Below are 23,849 nucleotides of genomic sequence, written 5' to 3' on the forward strand. Positions count from 1 at the left end.
ATTCCTGGCTTTTGTCTTCCGTTCTTTTTTTCCCCTCCATTCCTCTCTCTGACCCTCCCTCTCTCTCGGTTGTTTTCGTTTATCCAGTACGACTTTTTGATGGAGTTATTGACGAGCTCACTCACGGTCGCGAAGCCTCATTTGGCGAGTTATTGGTGAATGGAATAAAGAACGTAAAGAACGTCACGGTCACCCTAGCTCTGCTATTCCAAGATGCCATTGACTGTGGACACGGCGCTTTACTACTAGATTGTCAAATGACAATAATTCGCGCTGATGTCTCTTACCTAGGGCGACACGGGCGGGAGTGGCTTCACGGTTTAGCCAGAAAGACACCCAGGATAGGGCGACAATCATGACACAGGGAAAATAGGTCTGGATGAAGAAGAATCCGATGTGGCGGGCGAGTATGAAGTCCACTGTCAGCATGGTTCGATTTCCTTGAAATAAAGGCAGACACAGAAAAAGAGAATGCCATTAATGCGGGGGGGGGGGGCAAGAGAGAGAGAAGAGTTTGTTTGTTTGTTTGTTTGTTTGTTTGTTTGTTTGTTTGTTTGTTTGTTTGTTGAAATGCCTCATTCTTGAAGTTCACGATGTCTTTATCTAGATCATCGATTTCATAAAATTTTATTTTTGTCTACGTATTTTTCGTCCTGAACAGCTCAACAGGAACATGGGAAACATAAAACAATGATGATGATTGAACACTACTGGGTATTCTCAGTTGGGCCTACAGGACACAACTAAATCTTTCTCGAAGATTGTACAACAAAGTACTCGCACATTACGCGAGAAACATGAAATCAAAAGGGCTGCATACTTCCCTTACCAATCTAGACAAAGGAAAAACACAAGAATGAAAAGGAGGCCATTTTGCCACCTTCAATAAGACTTGCATAAGCTTGTTAAACTCATGCTCAGATTTCTTTTGTCCCTGGCTTCCAGGAATTTCAATCAGGTGAGCTTGTCTATTTCGTGCTAAGTGCAAAACAGCGTCCGGTTCAAATGCAAAAAGGACGTAAATACATTGATGTACTGTATCAAAAAGGTAGGACGCCTTCATGGCAAAACACTGACAGAGCCACAAAGAGCAGGTGGTACTTAGTAACCCAATGTGGACAAGTGATATTCAATCTAGGTTTCTAATTTACTTCGTTCCGTCAGATGAGAAAAACAAATAGAAAGGAAAGTAGACTAAGTCAACAACAGAACACTATGAGGTTTACCTAAAGGAACAGACTAGGGATAAATTCACCTTAATCAGGCGCTTTGGCATGGGGGTGGGGGAGGGTATGAGAATTCGAAAAATTAGTCGTCTTTATTTTTCCCCATTGCTGAAACGTGTTGGCTCGATAGATGTCTAACTTATATATTATGATTGTTTGTTTGTTGTCTGATTTTCAGCAGTAAAATTATTTTGTTGAAAAAAAGAGGTATGCTGAAGACCGTATGATATGAAAGAATGTTTGCATCAAACTTAGGCCCTTTCCGAAATTGTATGGAATCTCTCAGATAGATCAGCATTGTGATCTCCTACGTTCACTTGTAACAAATCAGACAATCTTAGTACGCAACAACCAGAGGGATAAGCTTTAAAAAGCGTCCGCCAAAAAGGACTGGTCATAGTTCAACTAAGCCAGTTTGAAGACTTTTTAATTCTGCTGTGGGATTGTTTGAACTGCCACTGTCGGAGGGTGAGGCAAGCTGCGGGAAGAGGTCCGAGCTGCCTGCGAGACACTCCACAACCATTCTTTACCGACTGCTTTGGACGTCTTAACCCGATGGTATCCCTTCCAAGTTTGCAGTGTGAACTGGGCTAACCGGAGCTCGTCGGAGACCTCTATGGAGCGTGAGGCGTTGGCATCGGATGGGTACTTCCACACGTACTTGACGTCGTTCTCCGAGTAACTGTCTGGAGGAAAATAGAGAGTGTAGAGTAATGTGATGCACGCAATGAACAGAGAGCCACCTGGCAGATATCGATAGATGTATCAAGGTCAAGCATGGATACATGCATGTGTATGCTTTGCTGCTATCAACAAGTTACTTTTAAAGACAAAATGTTGGGAAATATGTAACTATTGACAGCAATAAAGATGAAGATATTGTATTAAAAAAAAGAATTATTTTGTATGTGTGTTGTATATGTATGTATGTTTTTGTGTGTAAACATACATCCGTATACTTATGCGTTTGTATATGCATCTTCATGAGCGAATGCTAAAAAAAAATGAAGAAAAAAAAAGGAGAATAAATCGACATCAAGCAAAGAAACGGAGCACTCGAGAAGAAACCGTAAACTTGGAGTTCGTGTAGGACTGCAATCAATGAAAACAATCAAGGGGGAATAGAAGACTACAATTGTAGTCGATCGGGTAGACTGGTTTTCGGCCTTTGGGCCGTTTTCTTCATCATTTCCAAGTCTTTGGGGGAAATACTATTCCCTCTGCAAGGCATGCCTACATCCCAATATAACTCATCATTGGGGTATGGAGTAGGAAGTGGGGCTTCACTGGAGAATTGATCAAGAGGTAAGAGTAGGAGAAAATCTGAGAATGGAAGCGATTATAGTGGGAGAAAATCTGACGAGGTAGACAGAGCAGGATAGAGGGAACAGAAGGAATGAGGGAGAAACATATAGTAGAGAGAGAAAAAAACATATAGCAGAGAGAGGGAGAAATATATAGCAGAGAGAGGGTGAAACATATAGCAGAGAGAGGGTGAAACATATAGCAGAGAGAGGGTGAAACATATAGCAGGGAGAGAAAAAAAATACAGCAGAGAGAGGGAGAAACATATAGGAGAGAGAGGGAAAAACATATTTAGCAGAGAGAGGGGAAAACATAAAACAGAGAGAGGGGGAACATATAGCAGAGAGAGGGGGAAACATATAGCAGAGAGAGGGTGAAACACATAGCAGAGAGAGAGGGAGAAACATATAGGAGGAGAGAGAGAGAACATACAGCAGAGAGAGGGTGAAACATATAGCAGAGAGAGGGTGAAACATATAGCAGAGAGAGAGAGAGGGAGGGGGGAGATGGAGACGGCAGAGAGAGAAGGGGGGAGGGGGGAGAGTGAACTTTTCTTCATCTAAAACTAGGGCTAAGGTTATTGGTACCATAGTTCCAGGCAGGACACGATGATAGGTTTGAGAAGATCACCCTTGTCATAATGCAATCCAAAGTACGTGTTGATTGATTGGCCAAGAGATGGGAGATAATGGGAATGAGGTGGCGTCGCAGGAGTGGGCAGGATGTCCTGCCGCATCACTCGTCCATCTACTTCAACATGCGAGCTCTTCTCCCTCTCCCTGTTTTTTATACTCTACCGACTCCAATCTCCATTGGATAAACACATTTACCGCAGTCTTTGTGTGTTGGCATTTCATAGCATGATAATCGTTATTATAGTATTATCATGTTTAATCATTATGACTAGTGATTTTCATCAAAATTCAAACATATGGACTATCAGTCTTCTTCTTCAACCTGCTTTTCTGGTTCAAGTAACATTGATTGTACCTTGATGTACTCCCTCTCGCTCTCCCGCTTTCTCCTTATCTCCCCCCCCCCCCTTAATCATTTGCATTTTTGGAAACGGTGCATAGAATAATGCAAATTAATGTTGTTAGCAGTAAGGCACGGGTTGAATGGGATAAGATATAAATTTGAAAACGTTAAGGAGACACAAAGTTGTGTCCCTAACGCACAGTGTGTCCTTAATTTCTTAACCATATAACCATATTAATTGTCTCCTTTAGGTGTCATCCAAAGAAAAAATTATAGAAATCATGTATATACTGACAGATAGTTATGTGTATTGCTCGTTGTTGTTGTTGTTATTATTATTATTGTTGTTGTTGTTGTTTAGGTAGAAACGTTGATTTAGATTTAGATGCACTATCATAGTCGAAAAGCTTTATGCTGCTCGAGGGCGTTATTCGGAATCTACACATTCGCAGCTGAACCCCCTTTCCCCCATTTTCTGCTACGAATGATTGAAATTGGTCAGCGGCCATGAACGTTCGACGAACTATCAAAAAATACGGCCGTCAATTTGGTAGTGGGTCAACCCCTAACGATGTAATCTCTTGCGTCCAATTGGCTGATTGTGGAGCCAGTATAAAGAAGACACTCTTTTTGTTACAGAAATCGAGGGCGTTGCACTACTTTTCTTGCTGATTGTAAAAGCTGTGTCTCCGCGAGGCTTGATGTACTAGCATTTCATTCTGTTCTCATTTTCTTTGTGCACATGACCTCATTCAGGTACACGCCGATCAGTGATTAAAGATACCAAATTTAATAGTAGAAATGCCCCCAAACGGTAGAATTGCCCCAGTTTTTTTTTCTAACTCACAAGATTTTGCAATTTCCGCAGTTTTGGTTGCACAAGGGCAAGTGAAAATGTTTTCTTTTTAAATGTCCTGCAAATAACTGCGACTTTTGATAGGGAGAACTTATGTGTTTCTTTACCTCATATACCACTGACTGGACCAGTTTGAAAGAAATCCTCCTCCCAGCATAACCATGGTAACCGTTATCATGCCATGATTGACATTTGCAGAGGACAGCTCTTTCCCGCTGCAGAGAACTCCAATTACGACATGAAGGAGGTTGTTGAGAGAGACTAGACCCAGTCTCATTCTTTTCTATGAACCTTTTTCTTCTCCTTCTCTTTATATCCTTTTTAGGAGGGGGGGGGGGGGTCTCTGTGTGTATTTTCCTATAATTTTCTTCATCATTATTCCCGATTCTATATGAGGCGTGGATATGTGAAAACAGTAGGCTTGACATACATCATTCGTCACGCAGTGAGCTAAGGACTATTCAAAGTTCAAGCACTGAAGTACAGTGGGTGCAAAGACCCATGGCAACGATTTCTAAAAGACAAAACCTGCGATGTGTTAACAATGTCGTTTTATCGCAGATGACCAGCTATAGTGGAAGCGGGAATTCCTGATGGTGAATGTGAGCGTACAACTTCCTAGGTGGTGAACAACCTGTATTCTATTTGCCTTTTCTTTTTAGATATGACTATTCGGAAAAGACGACTCGCAGTGTAACTCATTTGTTGTTGTTTTTTATTATTATCTTTCTTTATTTTTCTTTTGGTTCAAACTTTTTTTTTTTTTTTTGCGGAATCCGGCAAATCAAGGCAAAGATCTCAAGACCATCACAAAGAAAGAATCTTTTACCTTTCAAAATGTAAAGTTGGTTGCCAAGGTTATACGTTCATATCTGAGACTTGTAAAATATGGGAGATACAAAAATAGTAAAATGGAATTGGAAATATGAATGAAAGAAAAATGAATCCGCAAAAGCTTATCTCCCCCAAACTGAAACCAATATAGAATATTGAGTGACTTGATACTCTCAACGGTAGGCCAAATGGCAACAACGATCAGAGATGGGGAATATTGTGGAAAAGTGCAGTGGTATGCAAGTGGGAAATATAGGAATACAAAAGTATATGAAAATATACCAAGGAAGGAAAAGGCATGAGACAGATAAAAACAGAATTACTTAAAGTAGGAGGTGAAGAAAGAGATATTTTGAGAGTGAGTATATAAGGGAAAAATAAGATATATGAAGAAAGATATAGAGACAGAGAGAAAGAGAAAGAGAGAGGGGAGAGGAGGGAGTCATAACAGAGAAAGAAGGAGATAGGAGGAGAGAGATAGGACGGAGAGAAGAAGTATTAGAGAAAGTGGAGAGTGCAGGGAAGTTATAGCACGAGAGTGGGACAGACACACATAATATAAGCGAGAGAGACATAGACAAATTGAGAGAGTAAGAAAGAAAAGGAGGAAGAGAGCAAGAGAGAGGGGAGAGAAAGGGAGAGAAAGAGAGAGAGAGAGAGAGAGAGAGAGAGAGAGAGAGAGAGAGGGAGAGAGAGGAGACACCGTTGTGCGTCACTTTCTATTTATTTTGGAAGGCAATCCCGCGCTTTTTGCGAGAATTGAACGCGGCCATCTGTACTGTTTTGGGTTTCTGTCATGCCCTTAACAAAATGACCAGTCAGGGATAGTAGCGCACTGTTCTCTTATGTGTCACCCCATTTTCATTCCATACCCCCCCCCCCCCCACTCCACGTCCCCAGGAAGTAAATGAAAACATCGTTTCAGTACAAAGCCTATGACGTTCTATCACGTGACATAATACTTGACATGAAGTCGAAAAAGGAGAGAGACAAATTTAGAACACTAAATTTCAAACAGTGTGTGCCATAAAGAACAAAAAAGATGGCATTGAAGGTCTCAACGTTGTTTTATTTCATCTTTGTATTCTTACCGATGAGAGTTTTCTTCCATGAAAAATAACAGATGATTAGTTGACGCAATTTCATATTTTGTGTGAATGTCAAGAAAAATTGAGCAAGTTACGTTACTTCAACGCTGCAGACAAGAGATCAAAAAGAGCCTTGAAAAAGCACACATTGCCTGAAGACTGGCGTAGACGTCCTTGCGAAAACGCTTATGAAACAGAAGCAAGGCCAAACAACAACAGTAAAGAACAACATTACAAATTGCTGGTTGGGATGGCATAGAATTTTGTCAGTGAGTAAATAAACAACAAAAAAATGTCCTTCAGGGTAGTTCTTTCTTTGATGACATTAATGTACGTTGAGTGCATTTGTATCAGGGTATGAAGTGGAGAATTATGTATACTGCTTTATCAAAAGGGATTTATGTGTGCATGTGGAAAGATCTGTTTCAACAAATCTGATGTGTCTACATCTTGCGACTGCATTAAAGGGATGGATAGTTTTGGTTGAGATGGGGCTTCAGACTCCCAACTTTTTTTGAGAGAGATAATGAGTAAACCTCTTATATGCTCTTTCATATTTCATAACTGGTTTCTAATCGTCTCGAAAACAGTTTAAATTGGAATCTCCCATCTCAACCAAAACTATATGCACCATCCCTTTAACATCTGTCTCGCTGTCTCTGCATGGTATAATGCGCGTGCGTACTCCGTTCCTCGCAGTCTGTCTGTCTGTCTGTCTGTCACACACACACACACACACACACACACACACACACACATATATATATATATATATATATATATATATATATATATATATGTATATATTACACACACACACACACACACACATATATATATATGTATATATATATATATATATATATATATATGTATATATATATATATATATATATATGTATATGTATATATATATATACATACACACACACACACACACACACACACATATATATATATATGTATATATACATACATACACGCACACACACACACACACACACACACACACACTTTATTTCTGTGATCTCTGTTGCTCACGATTACAAGTGCTCTACAAGAAATGCAAACATTCAAGCCGTTGCTTCCGAGAAGCTTATACATAGTCTCATAGAATTCATCGTGCATGATTATACGGTTCCCATCTGTAAGACGGGTTTATACTGCAAGGGTTACTGTCAGCACATTACCATGAACATATTATTCTTTCCTATTTATGGCTAAGAATTGTTTTACAAGACTTTCCACACTAATACACCACGGTAATCTATTTAGACATGAAGCAATAGAGGCCTCAAATCCTGCCATTATTCTTCAAAACAGCAAAGGCAATTTTCCATCTTCTCTATTACGTAATAAGACAATTTACTGTTACACCCTCTATGGTCAATACTCAGATAAATCATTATTTTCATCATTTTCGTCATCAGCGCCATCACGCGGTTGTGGCATTAAAGAAGAAGAAATGGAAACAAAACCCGTAGGAAAGGAAACAGGATGTAAATGTGCGTATCAGGGCAATTACCCCCCTAGGGCAATTACCCCCCCCCCCCCCCTAGCTAAATACTGGCTAGTGATAAGGTTAGAGTAAAGATTAGGTTTATGGTTAGGTTCAGGGTTAGAGCCTAGTTTACGGTTAGGTTTAGGTTCAGGATTTAGGATTAGGGTTAGGGTCAGGGAAAAGGTCTGGGGTATTTGCCCAGGAGGTAATTGCCCTAGACCCGTAAATGTGACCATATTAAAGGAAAAAGTAGACATAGAGTAATTTTGTTCCTTATCATTGCCTATGCATGTCCTCTGTCTGTTTGTTTGTTTGTGTTTTTGTACTTACTACTGCCGAAAGAGAGAGGGCAGACTTGCTTGTCCATGGGGTACTTCCGTAGATCCATCAAACACTGCGCCACCACCGTCAGCCTGTGAAAAGACGAATGCAGTAGATTACCTCCCTATAATTTCATAAGCAACAGAAAATTAAAGTCAAATTATTTGTAAATTGTACCAAATTGTCTGTCTTTAATTCATGTATTCTCTACCTATCTATACCCATCCATCTATTTATCTAGCTATCCATTGATTCATCTCTCATTCTTTATATTGATCTATCTATCCATCCATCTATCTATCTATTGATCTGCTGAACTATCTTCTTACTTTCTATCTTTCTGCCTACTACGTGTGAACACATACGAAATCAGTGATATATATTATTAAACTATCTATGTATGCATCTACTTCTATTCCTGACCAGAGTAGACCTTGCTTTGTTAATGTAAGTGTGATGTAGATTTGTGTGTATGATTCTTTTCGGTTACTACCATATTGTGTGTGACTTTTTGTCCTCCTTATTTATGCTAGTTACTTCTATTGCCCCTTACTGTAAGTGCAATGAACTGCACTATTCATTAGACAAATGTATATCACATTCACAAATCAAAATTCACAACTGTTACAGGAGGTGAGGGGATGAGAATAATAACCTTCTTAAAATCATACAGAACAGTTGTGATACCAATTATTCCAGTAATTTTTAATTTACGCATGACCTCATGCAGGAGCCACGTTGAGGTATTACAACTTTTATTGCAGATTACTTTTCATAAATTTTCACTTAAGACGACGCTTTGGTTCTAGGAATCAAACGGTCGGTTTGTCTCCCGCCCGTGACGTCACCTTGACGTGTAGAGAATGTCGCCATTGGGTGACACCCTGAACATTCGATTGGGTGTGGTCACGCTGTGTTTGATGGACCGCTTGCCGTTGAAGAAATAAGTGTCTGGATACCAGATACTCTCCAACATCACCGTGTTAAGGCGGAGCTCGTCAAACGTCGTCACGTTGAACTTCAGCCTTGGGTCGTTCCAGCGCTGCCGAAAGAACATGTCGATGTTGTACTCCTGCGCGAGAGATAGGTAGAAATATAGTTAGATAGATAGATAGATAGATAGATAGATAGATAGATAGATAGAAAGATCGGAAGATAGATAGATAGACAGGTAGACAGATAAAGAGAGAGACGGATATAGATAGATATATAGATAGATCGATAGACAGAGAGAGAGAAAGAGAAGATATAATGTGAGACATATTGATTCATTGGATTTCCTTTTCAAGCCTCGAACATTAACCCCCATCTCATCAGTCTGATCTGAAAACCTATCTAGAATACCTCGTGTCTCCTTGAGAATGTCAATATGAAGTTCATGTCCATTCTTACCAGGTTTCCTTTGATTGAATTAAATGTTTTAAACATGCGTATCTTTCAGACCCTCTCAAAAAGCAATGGATAGAAAGTCAAATTCATGAACCAAAAAAGTTTCATCTTTACCGGAGAACAAGCTCCATCGAATCGCCACTGTCTGCTATTTGCTATCTGGACACCATCTTGGAAATTATAAGGGAATTGCGGGCGATTGCACCCCAGTGAGCAAAGACATTCTAAAAGACATCTCCCAAAAGACATTTTCATCGTAGGTTATTCATTAAAGTAAAGGCTCGGGAGGATTTCACTGACTTGAATCTCCATACACAATAATTTTCCACAGGAACTTGTTACACTTTATGCTGATGTTTCTGCACATACCCTTTTCTCTCAAGAAACGAAGTACGCACATCAGTGATGGGCAGCAGAGTCAAACGTCCCAATCAAAGAAAGACTTTATGTCTGAGGCATTTCCTGTCTATTTCCCATCTCCCTCCGTCTTTCATTTTTTCCTCCCTCATGAGCAGAGACTATCATCTCCCTGGGTTGTAAACACGGTTATATTTAGTCAGGGCGATGAAAATCACGGGTTGTCGACGTTGCCAGCGCCAGGCAACAGTACTGCAGAGACTTGCCTTGATGCATATCCCAACGGTCAACGGTCGAGTTGCCCTTCGGTCATTTTCCCGCTCGTGTGCACGGGTGTGTAATAATGAAACACGCTAGAGCATGACCGATGCCCAAGGCTCTGAGGGAAATATCAGGATTTTGGCATGATATTGTTATCGGAATACTTCTAATATATCTCAATTTAGAGCTGTCTGTTAGCTACCTTATATCAATGCCTCTTTCTCCTCTCTATCTCCTTCACTTACCCTTCCTCTCCTCCTTTGCCTTTTTCATCTTCTTCTTCTCCTCCTCCTTCTTCTTCTTCCTCTTTTCATCTTAATGTCATCCTTTTCTCCCTTGTGCCTCCTCTGTCTTCTTTCTTCCTCTCGCTGTATTTATCTGTCAGTCCTGTTTCATTATCTCTCTCTCTCCATCCCATCTATCATTCCCATCCCTCTCCTCCAACGGCCATTACTCGATGGCACGATTTAGGCTAGATTTAAAAAGAGACCAAGGTTTTGAACCATCCCTGCACCCCGCTTAGTTAAGAAATCTTCTGTTTAACGTCATAATTCTCTCATACTTGTAGCAGGTTCTATGACATTTACTCCTAAATTGCTCCCATGAAATATCTGCACGCTATGCCAAACGAAATTTCTAACCACAAACATAATTCTAACCCTAATTCTAATCCTCACATCAAACTAAACCTAAAACCCTATCAGAACCCTAACCCTATGTCCTTGGAGAAAATTAGACCGAAGCAAATGTCGCAGGAGCAAACGTCGTGTCACCCTCATTATCATCATCATTTCATATTACATCATGTTTTAATTGTATCATGTAAAGTCATCTTACAGCATGTTATACCAAATTTCATATTTTTGATTGAATTGCACTAACCTGTTGGAATATGTCTTTCTTGTGCCAGAAACCACATCATCACAACGATTATTCTATAATACTATGAAGGAATATAATGTTAAGGATTTTTTTTTTAATATTCTTGAAATGCCGGACGGCGAAACTTTACCCATCAACCAGCGAAAACGAGGGTAATCGCGTATGAAGGATAAACGAATCAAAATTTAATTTTCTTCCAACACTCTGTCCAGTATGTCGGTCAAGATCAGCTTGTTCCTATTTTGCTCAGGGAGAGATCTCTCGCTGCAAGACATTCACCAATGAGATTGATGAGGGTTCTTATGGTCTGAAATCAGAGCGAGGCAAACAAGTCACATGATACCCCAGAATTCAGATCTGTCACGTGGCCTTGCCAAATGGTACATCGGCACAGACCAATAGAGCTGTTTGACATGAGATGGTATTACGTAGTCAAACTGCCTTTCTGACTAGGTCGAGTGCGGACTCTTAATAGATGCATTAACATCTCTTTTATGAGCACAAATAGAACGCAGATTAATGCAAGGAGAAGACATCATCATCATCATCATCATCATCAACAACAACAACAAAACGATAATATCCGTAATTGCGCCTTTGGCAGTGTGTTACATTACGACCTTCTGAATACTGAAATATATCGGCATCTAGTCATTTTGTTAGGGAAATTAGTTGCCTATTTACCTATTTCTGCTTCTTGAATCAGAAAACCCAAAACAAACACTTACTTTCAGGATAAAACATCAAAGAAAGCACAAATATCGCAGCAAACCAACCATCAACGATTGAAATGATAATGAATTAGAAGCCACTTTAAATCAGTATTAGTAGTCAGGTGATTTGCAATAGTCGTTGCTAGACATTTCTGTACAATTCTCTCTACTCTTTGTATATGCAAAGTCTGGTAGGTTGTAGAAAGATTCTGTCCAGAATTTATTCTATCAAAGCAACCTACTTTCCCCACAAATTTTAACCCCACTCATTGCTAATGGACAATTATGGAATTGAAAACAAAAATCCCCCGAAAGGCAAAAAATTGTAACGAAAAAAACGCCTTTACAGAAAAAGAAAAAAATACACTGACATTATTTTCGTCAACTCTAGAAAGTCTTGCCTGGCGGACAACTGTAAATGGGTACACAAAACATGTGGATCTTGGAGAATTAATTACTTACGTGGTAATCTCCTTTCTAGCAAACAAGTAACATAAATACACAATTTGAAGGTTGCTGTTTTATTGGCAAAGCTTGCTTGCACAACACTCCGAGAGGACAGTGAGATTCAACGATGCTACAATACTGGTGCAAAGTCAACAGGGTCGGATAACCATGGATACTGGATCTAACACATTGGGAAAAAGTATTTCGGTAATATTTGACCAAACTTACATGACGTATAATTATTTTCCCCCTCCCCCGTCTTTCTGCCTCCCATTCTCCCCCCCCCCTCTCTCTCTCTCTCTCTTTACCTCAGGTGACTAATCTTTTGGTTAAAAAAAATAGTGATGTTCACAAAGGCCGTAAAACAGATGGACCATGCTATAATTTTTGGAATAACACTCCTGTGGAATTAGGGATGGCCATGTGTGGCTTATTTGGGATTGCACGCACTTTGCTCAAAGTATGACTTCAAATGCAATAACACGCGTCAACTGTCAATGCCGATTCTCTTTACAGACTTTGGTAGCATCTTGTCAAGCATGAAAACTTCCAGTCGTTAGAACGTAAAAGAAAGAACAATAACATCGTGTCTGCTTTCACTCTCTAAGTCCGGTAGACCACGAAAAGCGAAGACATTTTGTTCAAGAGAGATGTTTCAAAGAGACGCGTTGATATTACCCCCTAGCCCCTACGGCACCATAACGAAACATTTAGGTTTTGAATAGCACGGCAATATAACACGTTTCGACATGACATGTCAAACATCATGCCATCTAACCTAAAACCTTAAAATGAGGTTTTACGGAAGGGCATTACTTTTTCCTCTCTTGTCTATTCATAGATATCTTATTTTTGCTGGTAGCGTTTGCAAAAAAAAAGGGGGGAGGAGGGGGCGGTTGACAAAATATTGTTTTCCCTCTTTTTACCCCTTTCTTTGACGATGAGGAGACGTGAGGGTCGACGATCTCCTAAGTGTTCCATAACTCACCATGTCAATTTCGATAACGGGCCCGATACTGAGGACGAATATGTCGGCCTTCACGAGAACCGGGTCTCCTGGATCAAGAAGAAAGGCGAAAGTATGAATCAAATTGGATAAATGCAAGTCTTTATCGTATTTGAAAGCAAAGGAAATAAGACAGTAGATCACTTATGCGGGACAGGCAACCTCTCTGTATACGGTGCCACTAAAGACATCATGATACACATACAGACGTTTGTTCGTGTTACATTGAAGAGTGGTTGTATGCTTTAGGCGGCAAAGTGAAGTTGTCTGTCCAGAGCAAAAGATTTCAGCGTCTGTGTTTGTAAAGTCTTACTTTGAATTGCGCACTGACTTTAAACATGGACGTGTTTTATCGAATGTAAGCACGCATACGTTCTTTCTCAACATTCATGTCTCCATGTTTAGGCAAAATGGGAGTAAAAAGTTAGACATGTGAGCGTTTAGGAGTATCTACAGTCTTGGACAATTCATTACAATGTTCACAGTCTGCATTGTCGGTTGAGTTGGTTATGTTATCAAGAGACGGAGGCGTATTTATGCGGATTCAGCAGCTTGTTTTCCCGAATCAATTTGTTTCACTTGCGCAACGTAGTCACGTGAGCGTACGTTACGAAATCTCTATGGTGACCTTTGAAGTCCTCATGCCTTCAGTATGATGGCAACTCATTATGTCAAACAATTATGACGTTTCATTAACACAGAGATGCGACGTGTGACTAAGGACTTTTGATCGGCAGAATATATACACTATACCCTGTACGTATAACATACTTTCACTGTGAAGCATGTGGTTCATTTCCTCGTAATACGCAACTAGTGCTTTTTTCTCTCTTTTTTTAAAGGAACATTTGCGGAATAGTCATTGCTTTGCACTATTGAAATAGTACTTTTGTATTAAAAAAAAATGCTCCTCGAAGCAAAAAGGGCAATGAACCAAGGAACTTTTTTTCGCAATATATTGCTGTTTTTTTTTTTCAGCATCAAGCGTGTACGCTGGTTACCTTTGAAAAAAAAAGGCAATGACATTGCATCAACTTATGACGCAAGTGAAAGTACATCTAGGAACAGTAAAAAGCGATTGATTCAAAAGTCCAGAAACTACTCAAGGTTAGATTATGGGAACGCAGTGAACTGTGAACACATCAAAGCATGCTTTCTCTTCTTGTGTTTTTCGCCCATGTACCGATCATAGTTCTGACTGTATCCTAGGATACGCAATTGTATGCAACTCTTGCAGACATCTGTCGTAAATTGAAACCTTAAAATAAATTTCCTGTACCTTTTCTTACTGCAGTGTTTGTTCAAAAAGAGCAGTTGATTGATACGTATTGATATTGCGGGGGGGGGGCGATGTTGTTACACGTATGTTGGAATGTTTAGACGGGTGTAAACGATTGCAGAGACACATCTTGTTATTAAACCTAAATTTTTAGAAGAAAGGGTAGACCTGTATATTGGCGTCAGTTGTAGCCCTCAAAATAAAATTCTGGGTACCACTTAATGTTAGAAGGATAAAACGTGAATATGTGCAATTAATCCTATTTTCGAAGAGTGGAGAGAGTGATTTCTTCGCCTGAAGACAGAGTATATAGTTACAAACTTGAAAGGAATCTGGGCACTGGTGGTTTAAATGAAATATAGTAAACAATACCAATGGACTTAAGTCACATTTTATCACTAATGTTTGCAGATTGTGTGTACCACAAGGTGTCTCTCTGAACTATCATGAAACGATGTTGTAAACAACGTATGATTGCATTACCTCAGAACACCATGCCTTACCCAAGTAATCCCTTCTCAGCTCGGATACGGGGAGAGAAAATTGAGCCGTTTAAATCTTCGTTTCTTTATCCATTCATTACCTTAATTTTTAACTAAAGCAAGAACTAAATAAGAAAACTAGGATACATCCTCTTCGAAGTACTTGGGTCAATAAACTTTCTTTTGAAAAGGTTAGAGAATGGCGGTCATGGCAAAGAAGGACACGGAGTAAACTGGGGAGTAAAATCAGGTTGATGGGTATACTACTTTTATATGTCACGCCTTCTATTCTACTTCGACAAAGAGAACGCCGGGCCCCGGAGCAAACATCAGAGGGAGTAGGGAAGCGTGAGAGAGTGGGAGGGGGATAAAACCACATTCCATAAAAAGAATACATGAATTTGGGAAGGCGTTAATATGTTATTCGCTTAATGATCTCTAATCTACCGCGGCAACACGGGGGAAAAGTCGAAGATACCTCCGGTCGAGTACCTCGCTTAATCATGGCTGGAAGATAACATACCGCAGACGATATTGTAAGCGACAGGCGCGGAAGTGAATTATTGAATTTTGCGCTCACCGCGGGCATGAGGCAGCTAGAGAGATTCTTTCTGACAACAGAAGGGAAAAGGCGTGATATTTCAATCACAGTCCTGTCTATCCGAAGAAACTTCGCATGTGATCAGATGGAGAAAAAATAGGATCAAGACAAGCAAACATAAGAAACAAACAAAAAATAAACAAAGAAAAGCAGACTTCCCTCCTAAATTTGGTAGTCAATAGATTTTGTCGCTTCTAAGGTTGAGAATCTCTTGCAAGCGCTTAAACAAAAAAAAAAAACTTTTTTTTTGTTCTCGTGTGAGAATGAACGACATTGGAGAATATAACCATTAATCGTAGGCTGCTAACAGTGTAAAGTGCCATAAGGCAGGCACTGATACAAGATTAACTTGTCACGTCTCGTTGGTTGAAGAAAACCAAATTCTCTCCTTATGTTTCGTCCAACTAATTCTACTCTTACTTCGATATCAGCGGCAGAGATTAAGCACAGAGGTTTTGCACGGTGTTAAGGCACTGATGGGCTCAAAAGGTTGAACAGAGAGCAAATATTAGGTATAGATGTGCTTTGTGTAGGGGTGGGTGGGTGTTTGATGACTCATGTGTGTAGGAAAGAAAGAAACAGACAGATAGAGCGCACACATAGTAACAAATTGAAAAGTAAAATAGATGCATAAGAGACACAGTAATACGACGATAAACATCAGTGTTTTTAGTGACCTAAAAGAGAGATAAAAAAATATATACAGTATGTCCTAAAAAAATTACAATCAGATTTTCGCACTGATAACACCCAATATGATTAAACTGTTTAAATGTTACTTCAAGGTCTTAAAATATAACATCTTAGCTCTATTTTGCAGAAAACCCCATTCAATTTGGTTAAGCGGTCACAGAGAAATGTGGATTGTTGTAAAGCATGTCATGAGTCTGATTCTTCCAAGTTTAGCACTTCGATGCTCTTGTGTGTGAATACAATAGACAAAACTTAGAGGGAAGAGATTCCTGACATCCTCTCCAAAATTCCTCATTTCTCTTTGACCACAGAAGCAAATCGAATGGGGTTTTCTGTAAGATGTGGGCAATGAGTTATAGTTTCATACCCTGAATTTGTATTTAGATTGATTTGCTATTTCTAAAGATATCATTGTGGAGCTCCCGTTGTAATTCTATTTGGACATACGGTATAATGGCAGACTCGGACGTTGGTCCACAAGTGGACTCAGCAAGCTTCAGGTTACTGCCTATTGGGAGCAGGTTGGTTCTGTGCCCACTCTTTATTTCAGATTCTTGTAGCGAACGGCTAAAGCCCTTCGTGATGACGAACTTAGTTTTACGCTCTAGCTCTGGGGATCTCTCCTTGACTACTTGTTGTGCTGGTCAATGACCTTCTTTACATTCGACCTCATTGACGTCAAGAACCACCCTCGGAAGTAAAATTCGCTCCAGGAATGTCACATTTGGAAACAATCGTTGTATTCGAGTTCGCCATTATGCAAACAAAACAAAGCAAAACAAAAATAATTAAAATCATGTTCAATCATATGCAGTTCCACATGATTATTAAGTTATTGAAAAACCATTTCCAAAGTTCGTTAGTTCCTTTTTTTGCCAACTGTCTGCTATTTGTGACTAAAAGGTAATAATGTGAAAGAAGATGTTTTTTGTTGTTGTTTTTTACCATCAAGAAAGGTAAAGTACCGAGAAATCTCCCAGGTAACTAAATTTTGGGTAGAAAGCCGAACGGGTTCGAAATCGAACCGAAAGGAGAGAAAGGGATTTGATCTAGCCGCTGGAAGAGATTACCAGCGTGATCAGTTTCCAATTAGGAATTCGAGTAGTGTACTCGTCGAGGATTCGCTCCAGCATCGTTGGATGTGCGTGACTGATGATAACTTGTATTGCAGGATTAGGGTACGGAGAAAAAGGACCAAATAAAAAAAAAAAGATCTGGAAAACAGACAGAAAGACAGACAGACAGACAGACAAACAAACAAACAAACAAGGACAGCTTTTCACAACTCATATCTAGAATTTATATATTTCATTTTGCCATGCACTCTAAAATCGGTAATTCATTCGGCTGTAAGTGGATCTTCTACGCTAAGCTTGGTATGTATATAAGTATGATAAGTGAACATCGTGAAAATTTTTTCTTCTACGTTCACAAACAAAATGGTTATCTGAAACTTAAATGAAATAAAAGACAAACATGCAATGAACCTTTTGTATTTGTATTTGTATTTGTATTTGTATTTGTATTTGTATTTGTATTTATTCGTTTATGCAAGGGAATATAAAAAATGCTTTCAGATAAAAAGCTGTTTTTTTCTTAATACTCTGAGATTTATTTTTGTTTCATTTCGAGAGAGCCGAAAGAATTATACTAATGGTGTCATTAAATCTATCAATGATAATCTAACACTGCGACTACAATCTTTCCTTACAAATGAGCCAATACTCTAATTTTAAAAATGTATTAATCTAATTGCCTCTTTGACCATAGATAGTGGTACATTGCTGATAACAGACAAATATACAAATATATATATATATATATATATATATATATATATGTGTGTGTGTGTGTGTGTGTGTGTGTGTGTGTGTGTGTGTGTGTGTGTGTGTGTGTAGATGTACATAAAGTTGGTGAACGAGGAACTAAAGACGACAGGTTAAAAAGGTTGTTACATTATTATCGTGATTTCATAAATTTGTTTACAAAAAAAACACCTGTTTCAAAAGCTTCATATCGATACACCTTATATATCAACCCTTATCATCAACCGCCCCTTATCGTCTCTGTCTCACCATATGTGAAATACTATATTATGTATTTACAATACAAAATGTCTGATATAATTTATGTAACATACATATGCGTGTGAGTGTTATACTTAACGAGAGAGTGAAGAGCATAGGAAGAGGAGAACAGAAATTAGAGGAAGCAGTGAGTGTGAGAGAAAGAGAGGGGGAGGGAGATTTTGAGAACATAACGATCCTGTTTACGCTCGATCTTCTCTTCCCTTCTTCTCAAGTGATCGCGAGGCGAGAAATTGAGATATACTGTGACCAGACGCCTTCAAGGCAGTACCGATATGGGCTGCATAAAACACACTTGAGGAGGTCAAGCATTTATCCGAGTCGTCGAGTGGTTACAAGGTTTGTCTTCATTCGCGCCACCATTTTTCGAATAATTACGTAGATTGGAGGCTCAAAATTGACAGCAGCGGCAGAGTGGACGGCATTACACGCGAGGGAAGAAAAAAAAAAGAAAAACCGCAAACACAATATGGAGGCGGAATACAACTTAGGGAAAAGTAGCTGGCGGTGTACACGAAGCTTTATTAAGCGGAAATCAGTCGAAGTCCAACGAAACCATCAGTCTTTCGATGATATTAATACCGATCCCATCACGCCTAATTTCCCACGAGGTTGTCGTGATTTCTGGATATGCTTTCTTCCTTATTTCACGGCAAGGCCAAGTGGAGATACTGTGTCCTCAAGGTGCCCCCAGTTCATGGGGATTTTTCATCAGTGTAATCTGAAAGAATATAAGTAAGACAGATTGATGCACGGCACAGGGCTGACTTTATGTGATCATCGGATTTATTAATATTTTGAATAACACGCTAGCGAGGATATCTCATCTAGAATAAGTTTGCTTTTTTTTTTTCCAGCGGACAAACTAACGTAGCATTTTCCGATGTATATGTAAGCATAAATATTAACGCCCTACCCCCTCTCCTTTGAAAAAGTTTTACAAATCCCAGAAAATATCTATGTAATGCCCAATATACACGTATGGATCCTATTGTTGTGGATGTGCGTGCTCTGCAGCAAGTTTCCTTTATTTGCTTCCTAATTTCCTCTGTCCTCAGCATCCACTCTGCTTGCTCACGTCTTAGTCAAGGCTTCAATCACATCATGGTTTGACTGCCTCTGTCGGCATATTGCCAGCAATTGAAAACTAGAATTGCTTAACTCGCTTGTGATGTCCGGTGTTACATCCTAACACGACCAGCCAACACAGTGAATGAACTGCAGCCACAATCTGACAAGATACCAACCTCCAGCTACTCTAGTTCAAGTGGCTTTAATTTAACTGATGTCGATAAATATAGAAAGCTAGTTTGCCTTTTCAGAAACACCAAGCCTCTTGCGAAACTGACGGCCATCAGAGCTAGTCCCGTCTCAACGCAATGCTGGAGAACCGGTCGGCGGGGCAAAGCCAAATGCGGCCGGACATTAATGCAATATTTAGCTATTGACTGTGCCAGTGGTAATAAGGAAGTCGCATGAAATAGATGGAATAGATTACTGAGTTGAAAGATTTTAACCTTGCTACAGACATTGATCGGCTAAAGGCGGAATTTACCCTTTTGATTTACTCCCTGAAAGGTTAACGTCTCTGATATTATTTGAGTATACGTACAGTTTGTGTTGCATTCAATTTACCCTTGAGTGAATAAATGTCACTGTCTGCAAAGCGTGATGTATGAGGAGTTTAAATGCTGGATTTTCCATTTTGTTGTGATGAAACATCATCTTACGGATTTAAATTTCATAAATATTTGGTTTCAGGGGATCACATGATCTTTCTATTTTGTTCAGGCCCAGAAAACATGATTTATTCAGAAATTTTGACATGGGGAATTGAATGAAATCTAATTCATTAGATTATTTATAATGCGTCTTGTTTTTAACATACAGATGTCTTTACCAGTGTCTCTGTACTGTGTGTGTTCAATTGGTGTTCTCTATGATGATAAGAAACAAAGCTTAATGTAACAGAATTCAACTGTTATTCAAAGTTGAAGGGGCAGGCTTCCATGCTTTGTAACAAGATAAAATGTTGAAGATTTTGGGTTTAGTTGGGAAGTCCATATCAAGTAAGTTTTGTGTAAAAACATCTGAATGTAATCAAATATCTTATATACCAACCTCTATCCGCTGTTCAGCTTAGAATCTTTTGCTTTCTTCTCTTTATTTTTTTTAGGAGGAGGGTATATAATAAGAACAGAAAAGAAATGCACTGCTATTACTACGCTAGCAGAGTACAATGTGCATTGGTTAATTGTTTTGTTTTGTTTAGTTTTTGTTTTTGTTGTTGGTGGGGTGTTTTTTTTAAGCACGGCTTTCCACCTGCTGTGTGAGACAAGTCCGATTGGTGGCGGATGGTGGGTGCTAGCTGGCAGCTGATGCTTTAGAATGGACCAAATCACGAGCCATTTTACTGGACAGCCGTACGCTAATGACTCCTGCACGTCTACCAACCTATACCACTGCATCTCATGCGTCTCCTGCCTTGCACTGAGTGACGTGTATTGTATACTACTGGAGTCAAAGGGGAGATGGGAGGGGGGGGGGTCATTAACTTACTATAGGAATGGCCCTTTTATATCTGTTGGGAGCCACATGCGCTCTTTGTATGTTGGTGGAATATTATGACGCATAAATGCATACTTTATGAAAGAATAGAAATCAATACAAGGCTTTTTATTCTATGGTCAATTCTATTCAATTCGATTCCATTCAGAAACATTATGTGTGTATGTTAAAACATTAACAATTAATAATATTCGACGATACTTCAAAGAAACCGTACCTACTTAACATCGACATACAAGTTGGTTCCATGAATTTTATGAATTTGCCGCGTAGGGTATCTACTTCTATTCTATAACATTCATTAGGCAACCGTGACACCATCTCACAATCTCAGGGGGCGGAATGAAATAATTCTTACTGTAAGTAATTTGATTAATTCATAATTGATGATTACCTAAAATCTACAAACGACTTAATCTTACACAGTTGTTATAATTCAACTCATCACTGCAAAAAGGAGAAATGATAACATACACATACGCGCGCGCGTGCTTGCGCACGCTCACGACGCGCATGCTTCCATGTCGAAGAGTCGCCGTCTTTGCCTTCGTGATTGTTCGTCGTCGATGACTCTGTCGGCAGAGGGTGGGATGCGAACGGTGACGGGCGGCGATTCCAATCTAATGAATACGACTGCGAAACGATACGCGGGGACAGGTGCCTGTCTGAAATCAACCCATCTTTGACTCAAACTATTCCTAATGTCCTCTCGACGCCCTTTACTGCTGCCATAAAAAAGGAGAAGAAATAGAAGCGGGCCTTCGCACTTTACAGCGCGGATATCACCCACAATGGAGAAAATGTATGATAGGGCCATGGAGTGTACGAGAGTGAGAGTCAGTTTGTCGGAAAGGGAAACGGGATGACCTCATACTTACTCTCACTCCCTTTCTGACTCTTTCCTCCCTCTCTCTCTCTCTCTCTCTCTCTCTCTCTCTGTCCATGGTTCTCTTTCCCTCTTTGTTGTCATCTCCCCCTCCCCTTTCCTTGCTCCATGAGGCACGGCTGGGATTGGGCGATCGGAGCTGCTCTCAAATTCCCATTCCGACATACTTCGGAAACTAGGTGTCAGGTCCAATTTTCCCGATCTGTCAGAGACGGAATAGGTCTGTTACCAAAGCCTCGCCTCTCTTCACGTTGTCGTATCGGGTAACTGTGATAGGCCCATCATTGCAGAACATCGCTGGTGGCAGATAAAAATGCATCCCACGATGATCCGACGTATTCGGGCGATTCCCCGGCAAATTGCTAACAAATAGCTCCCACCGGACCTCCTCTAAAACACCCTCGGAAAGCCGCGGGGGGAAACGAATGTATCATGTTGAGCAGAGCTGCATGCCAACTGCCGCCGAGGTCGCGTCGCAGCGAGGTGGCAAAGAACTTGGCAAGTCTTTGCATGCAACCCACAGACTTTTCTTTCTCGTTGCAGTCTTTTTTTGTTATCAAGGACGAAAGTGACAATGCTACCCACCTAATACTTATAAAAAGTGTAAGTTGCAAGAGTGCAAGTTAGCGAGATGCATCAATATCAGAATGAGAAATCTGTGAAGAAAGATAGATAGATAAAATGAGAGAGAGAGAGAGAGAGAGAGAGAGAGCGAGAGAGAGAGAGAATAAGGACGAATGATCTCAACACTGTGACCTTCGACAGAAAAAAATGCAAAATCAGATTTCACTAAAAAAACAGATACAGGACAATATAATATATATATGAATATATATATATATATATATATATATATATATATAGAGAGAGAGAGAGAGAGAGAGAGAGAGAGAGAGAGAGAGAGTGAGTGAGGGAAGAATGAAAGAGAGAGAGAGAGAAAGAGAGAGAGGAGGTGTTCGAGGATAAAGCAGAATATCAGAGCAAAAAAAAAACTTAACAGAAATGCAAACGCAAACACTGCTTGAAGCACATTGGAGCGTTAAACTTTCTGTCCGTCAAAATAACTAGAGGGTATCTGAAGTTCAGTTTTGATAGAAAAGTCAGAGCAATGCAATGAACACACCGACAAATAAAGCTTACTAGATAATATATCCAACGGAGACCCGGTGTATCTTGTAACTTGATCTCACACAAGCAAGTCATACAGGAGGTTCATATCTAACGTAGATAGCGTAGTGCATACTGCCTACAGTATCATAGAACCATTAATTGCCTGTGTGATGCAACCGACTTCGCTCCTATTGTTGTCATTCACGTGATGGGGACTCGTAGATCATTTCCGAAAGAGCACACAACCTTTTTAGATTGGTAAATGTAGAAGCAAACATTACATGTTGCGATACATGACGACGCATAAATTTGTCACTGTCGAACGAATGTTAGCCGAAGTAACCTCGTTTGTTAAACATTACGCTTTATTTTAAACTGTGGCCCTCTATTCAGTTGCAAACCAAACACACTGAGAAATGCACACACGTTCGAATTCACAGTAATGTCATGTCAGGAGTATTCAAATGTTAATTAGATTTATTCCCAAGTGTTAGGGGTAACATAGCTGCATTTCTTTTTGAGAAAAATACATCGCTTACAATCTTCCTGTTCTAATTTCCGATATGGATATGATAACAAATTTGAGTTTGAAGTATTCATGTTGTAAAATTAATGTCCAGGTTCCGAGAAAATGTTTAAATTAATTGCTTACTCCTTTCATGCAAATCGGGATATAGTGTGTGTCATGGCGAAGGAGTTTCAGTTCAAACTGCATGAGTTTGCAACAAATACAATTATACGATTATTTCTTCACCTTTTTTTCAAAACTCCGCAATAGAGATTGTCGAAATTTTGTTTCATTTGAAAATACGAGCCCAAACAATAATTATGTACATGTATTTGTATTATTTTACATTGCAAACTTGCCCTGTATTAACCGTGAATACTCAACAGATTATTCATAACTTTGAAATGGGTTTCACGTGAAAGGATTTTCCTCCGACAGAAAACCAAAAATTTGTTTTATGCTTTCGTTCGA

At 39.6% G+C, this 23,849-nt stretch overlaps 1 protein-coding gene across 1 annotated transcript in view; it reads right to left on the bottom strand.

The window, feature by feature from the left end:
* Window positions 1-23,849, bottom strand: part of LOC139745096 (gamma-aminobutyric acid receptor subunit alpha-2-like) — a 107,614-nt gene that overhangs the window by 3,819 nt on the left and 79,946 nt on the right. The window contains exons 3-7 of the mRNA XM_071655517.1: window positions 13,147-13,214; window positions 8,958-9,181; window positions 8,119-8,201; window positions 1,757-1,912; window positions 288-440 (exon numbers count right to left, since the gene is read on the bottom strand). Of these exons, the coding sequence (XP_071511618.1) occupies window positions 288-440; window positions 1,757-1,912; window positions 8,119-8,201; window positions 8,958-9,181; window positions 13,147-13,214 (684 nt within the window). The remainder of the gene's footprint in view (window positions 1-287; window positions 441-1,756; window positions 1,913-8,118; window positions 8,202-8,957; window positions 9,182-13,146; window positions 13,215-23,849) is intronic.

Source organism: Diadema antillarum, unplaced genomic scaffold (genome assembly GCF_040938485.1).
Source record: "Diadema antillarum isolate AM-2024a unplaced genomic scaffold, OU_Dant_1.0 seq00001234_RagTag, whole genome shotgun sequence".
Classification (NCBI taxonomy): Eukaryota; Metazoa; Echinodermata; class Echinoidea; order Diadematoida; family Diadematidae; genus Diadema; species Diadema antillarum.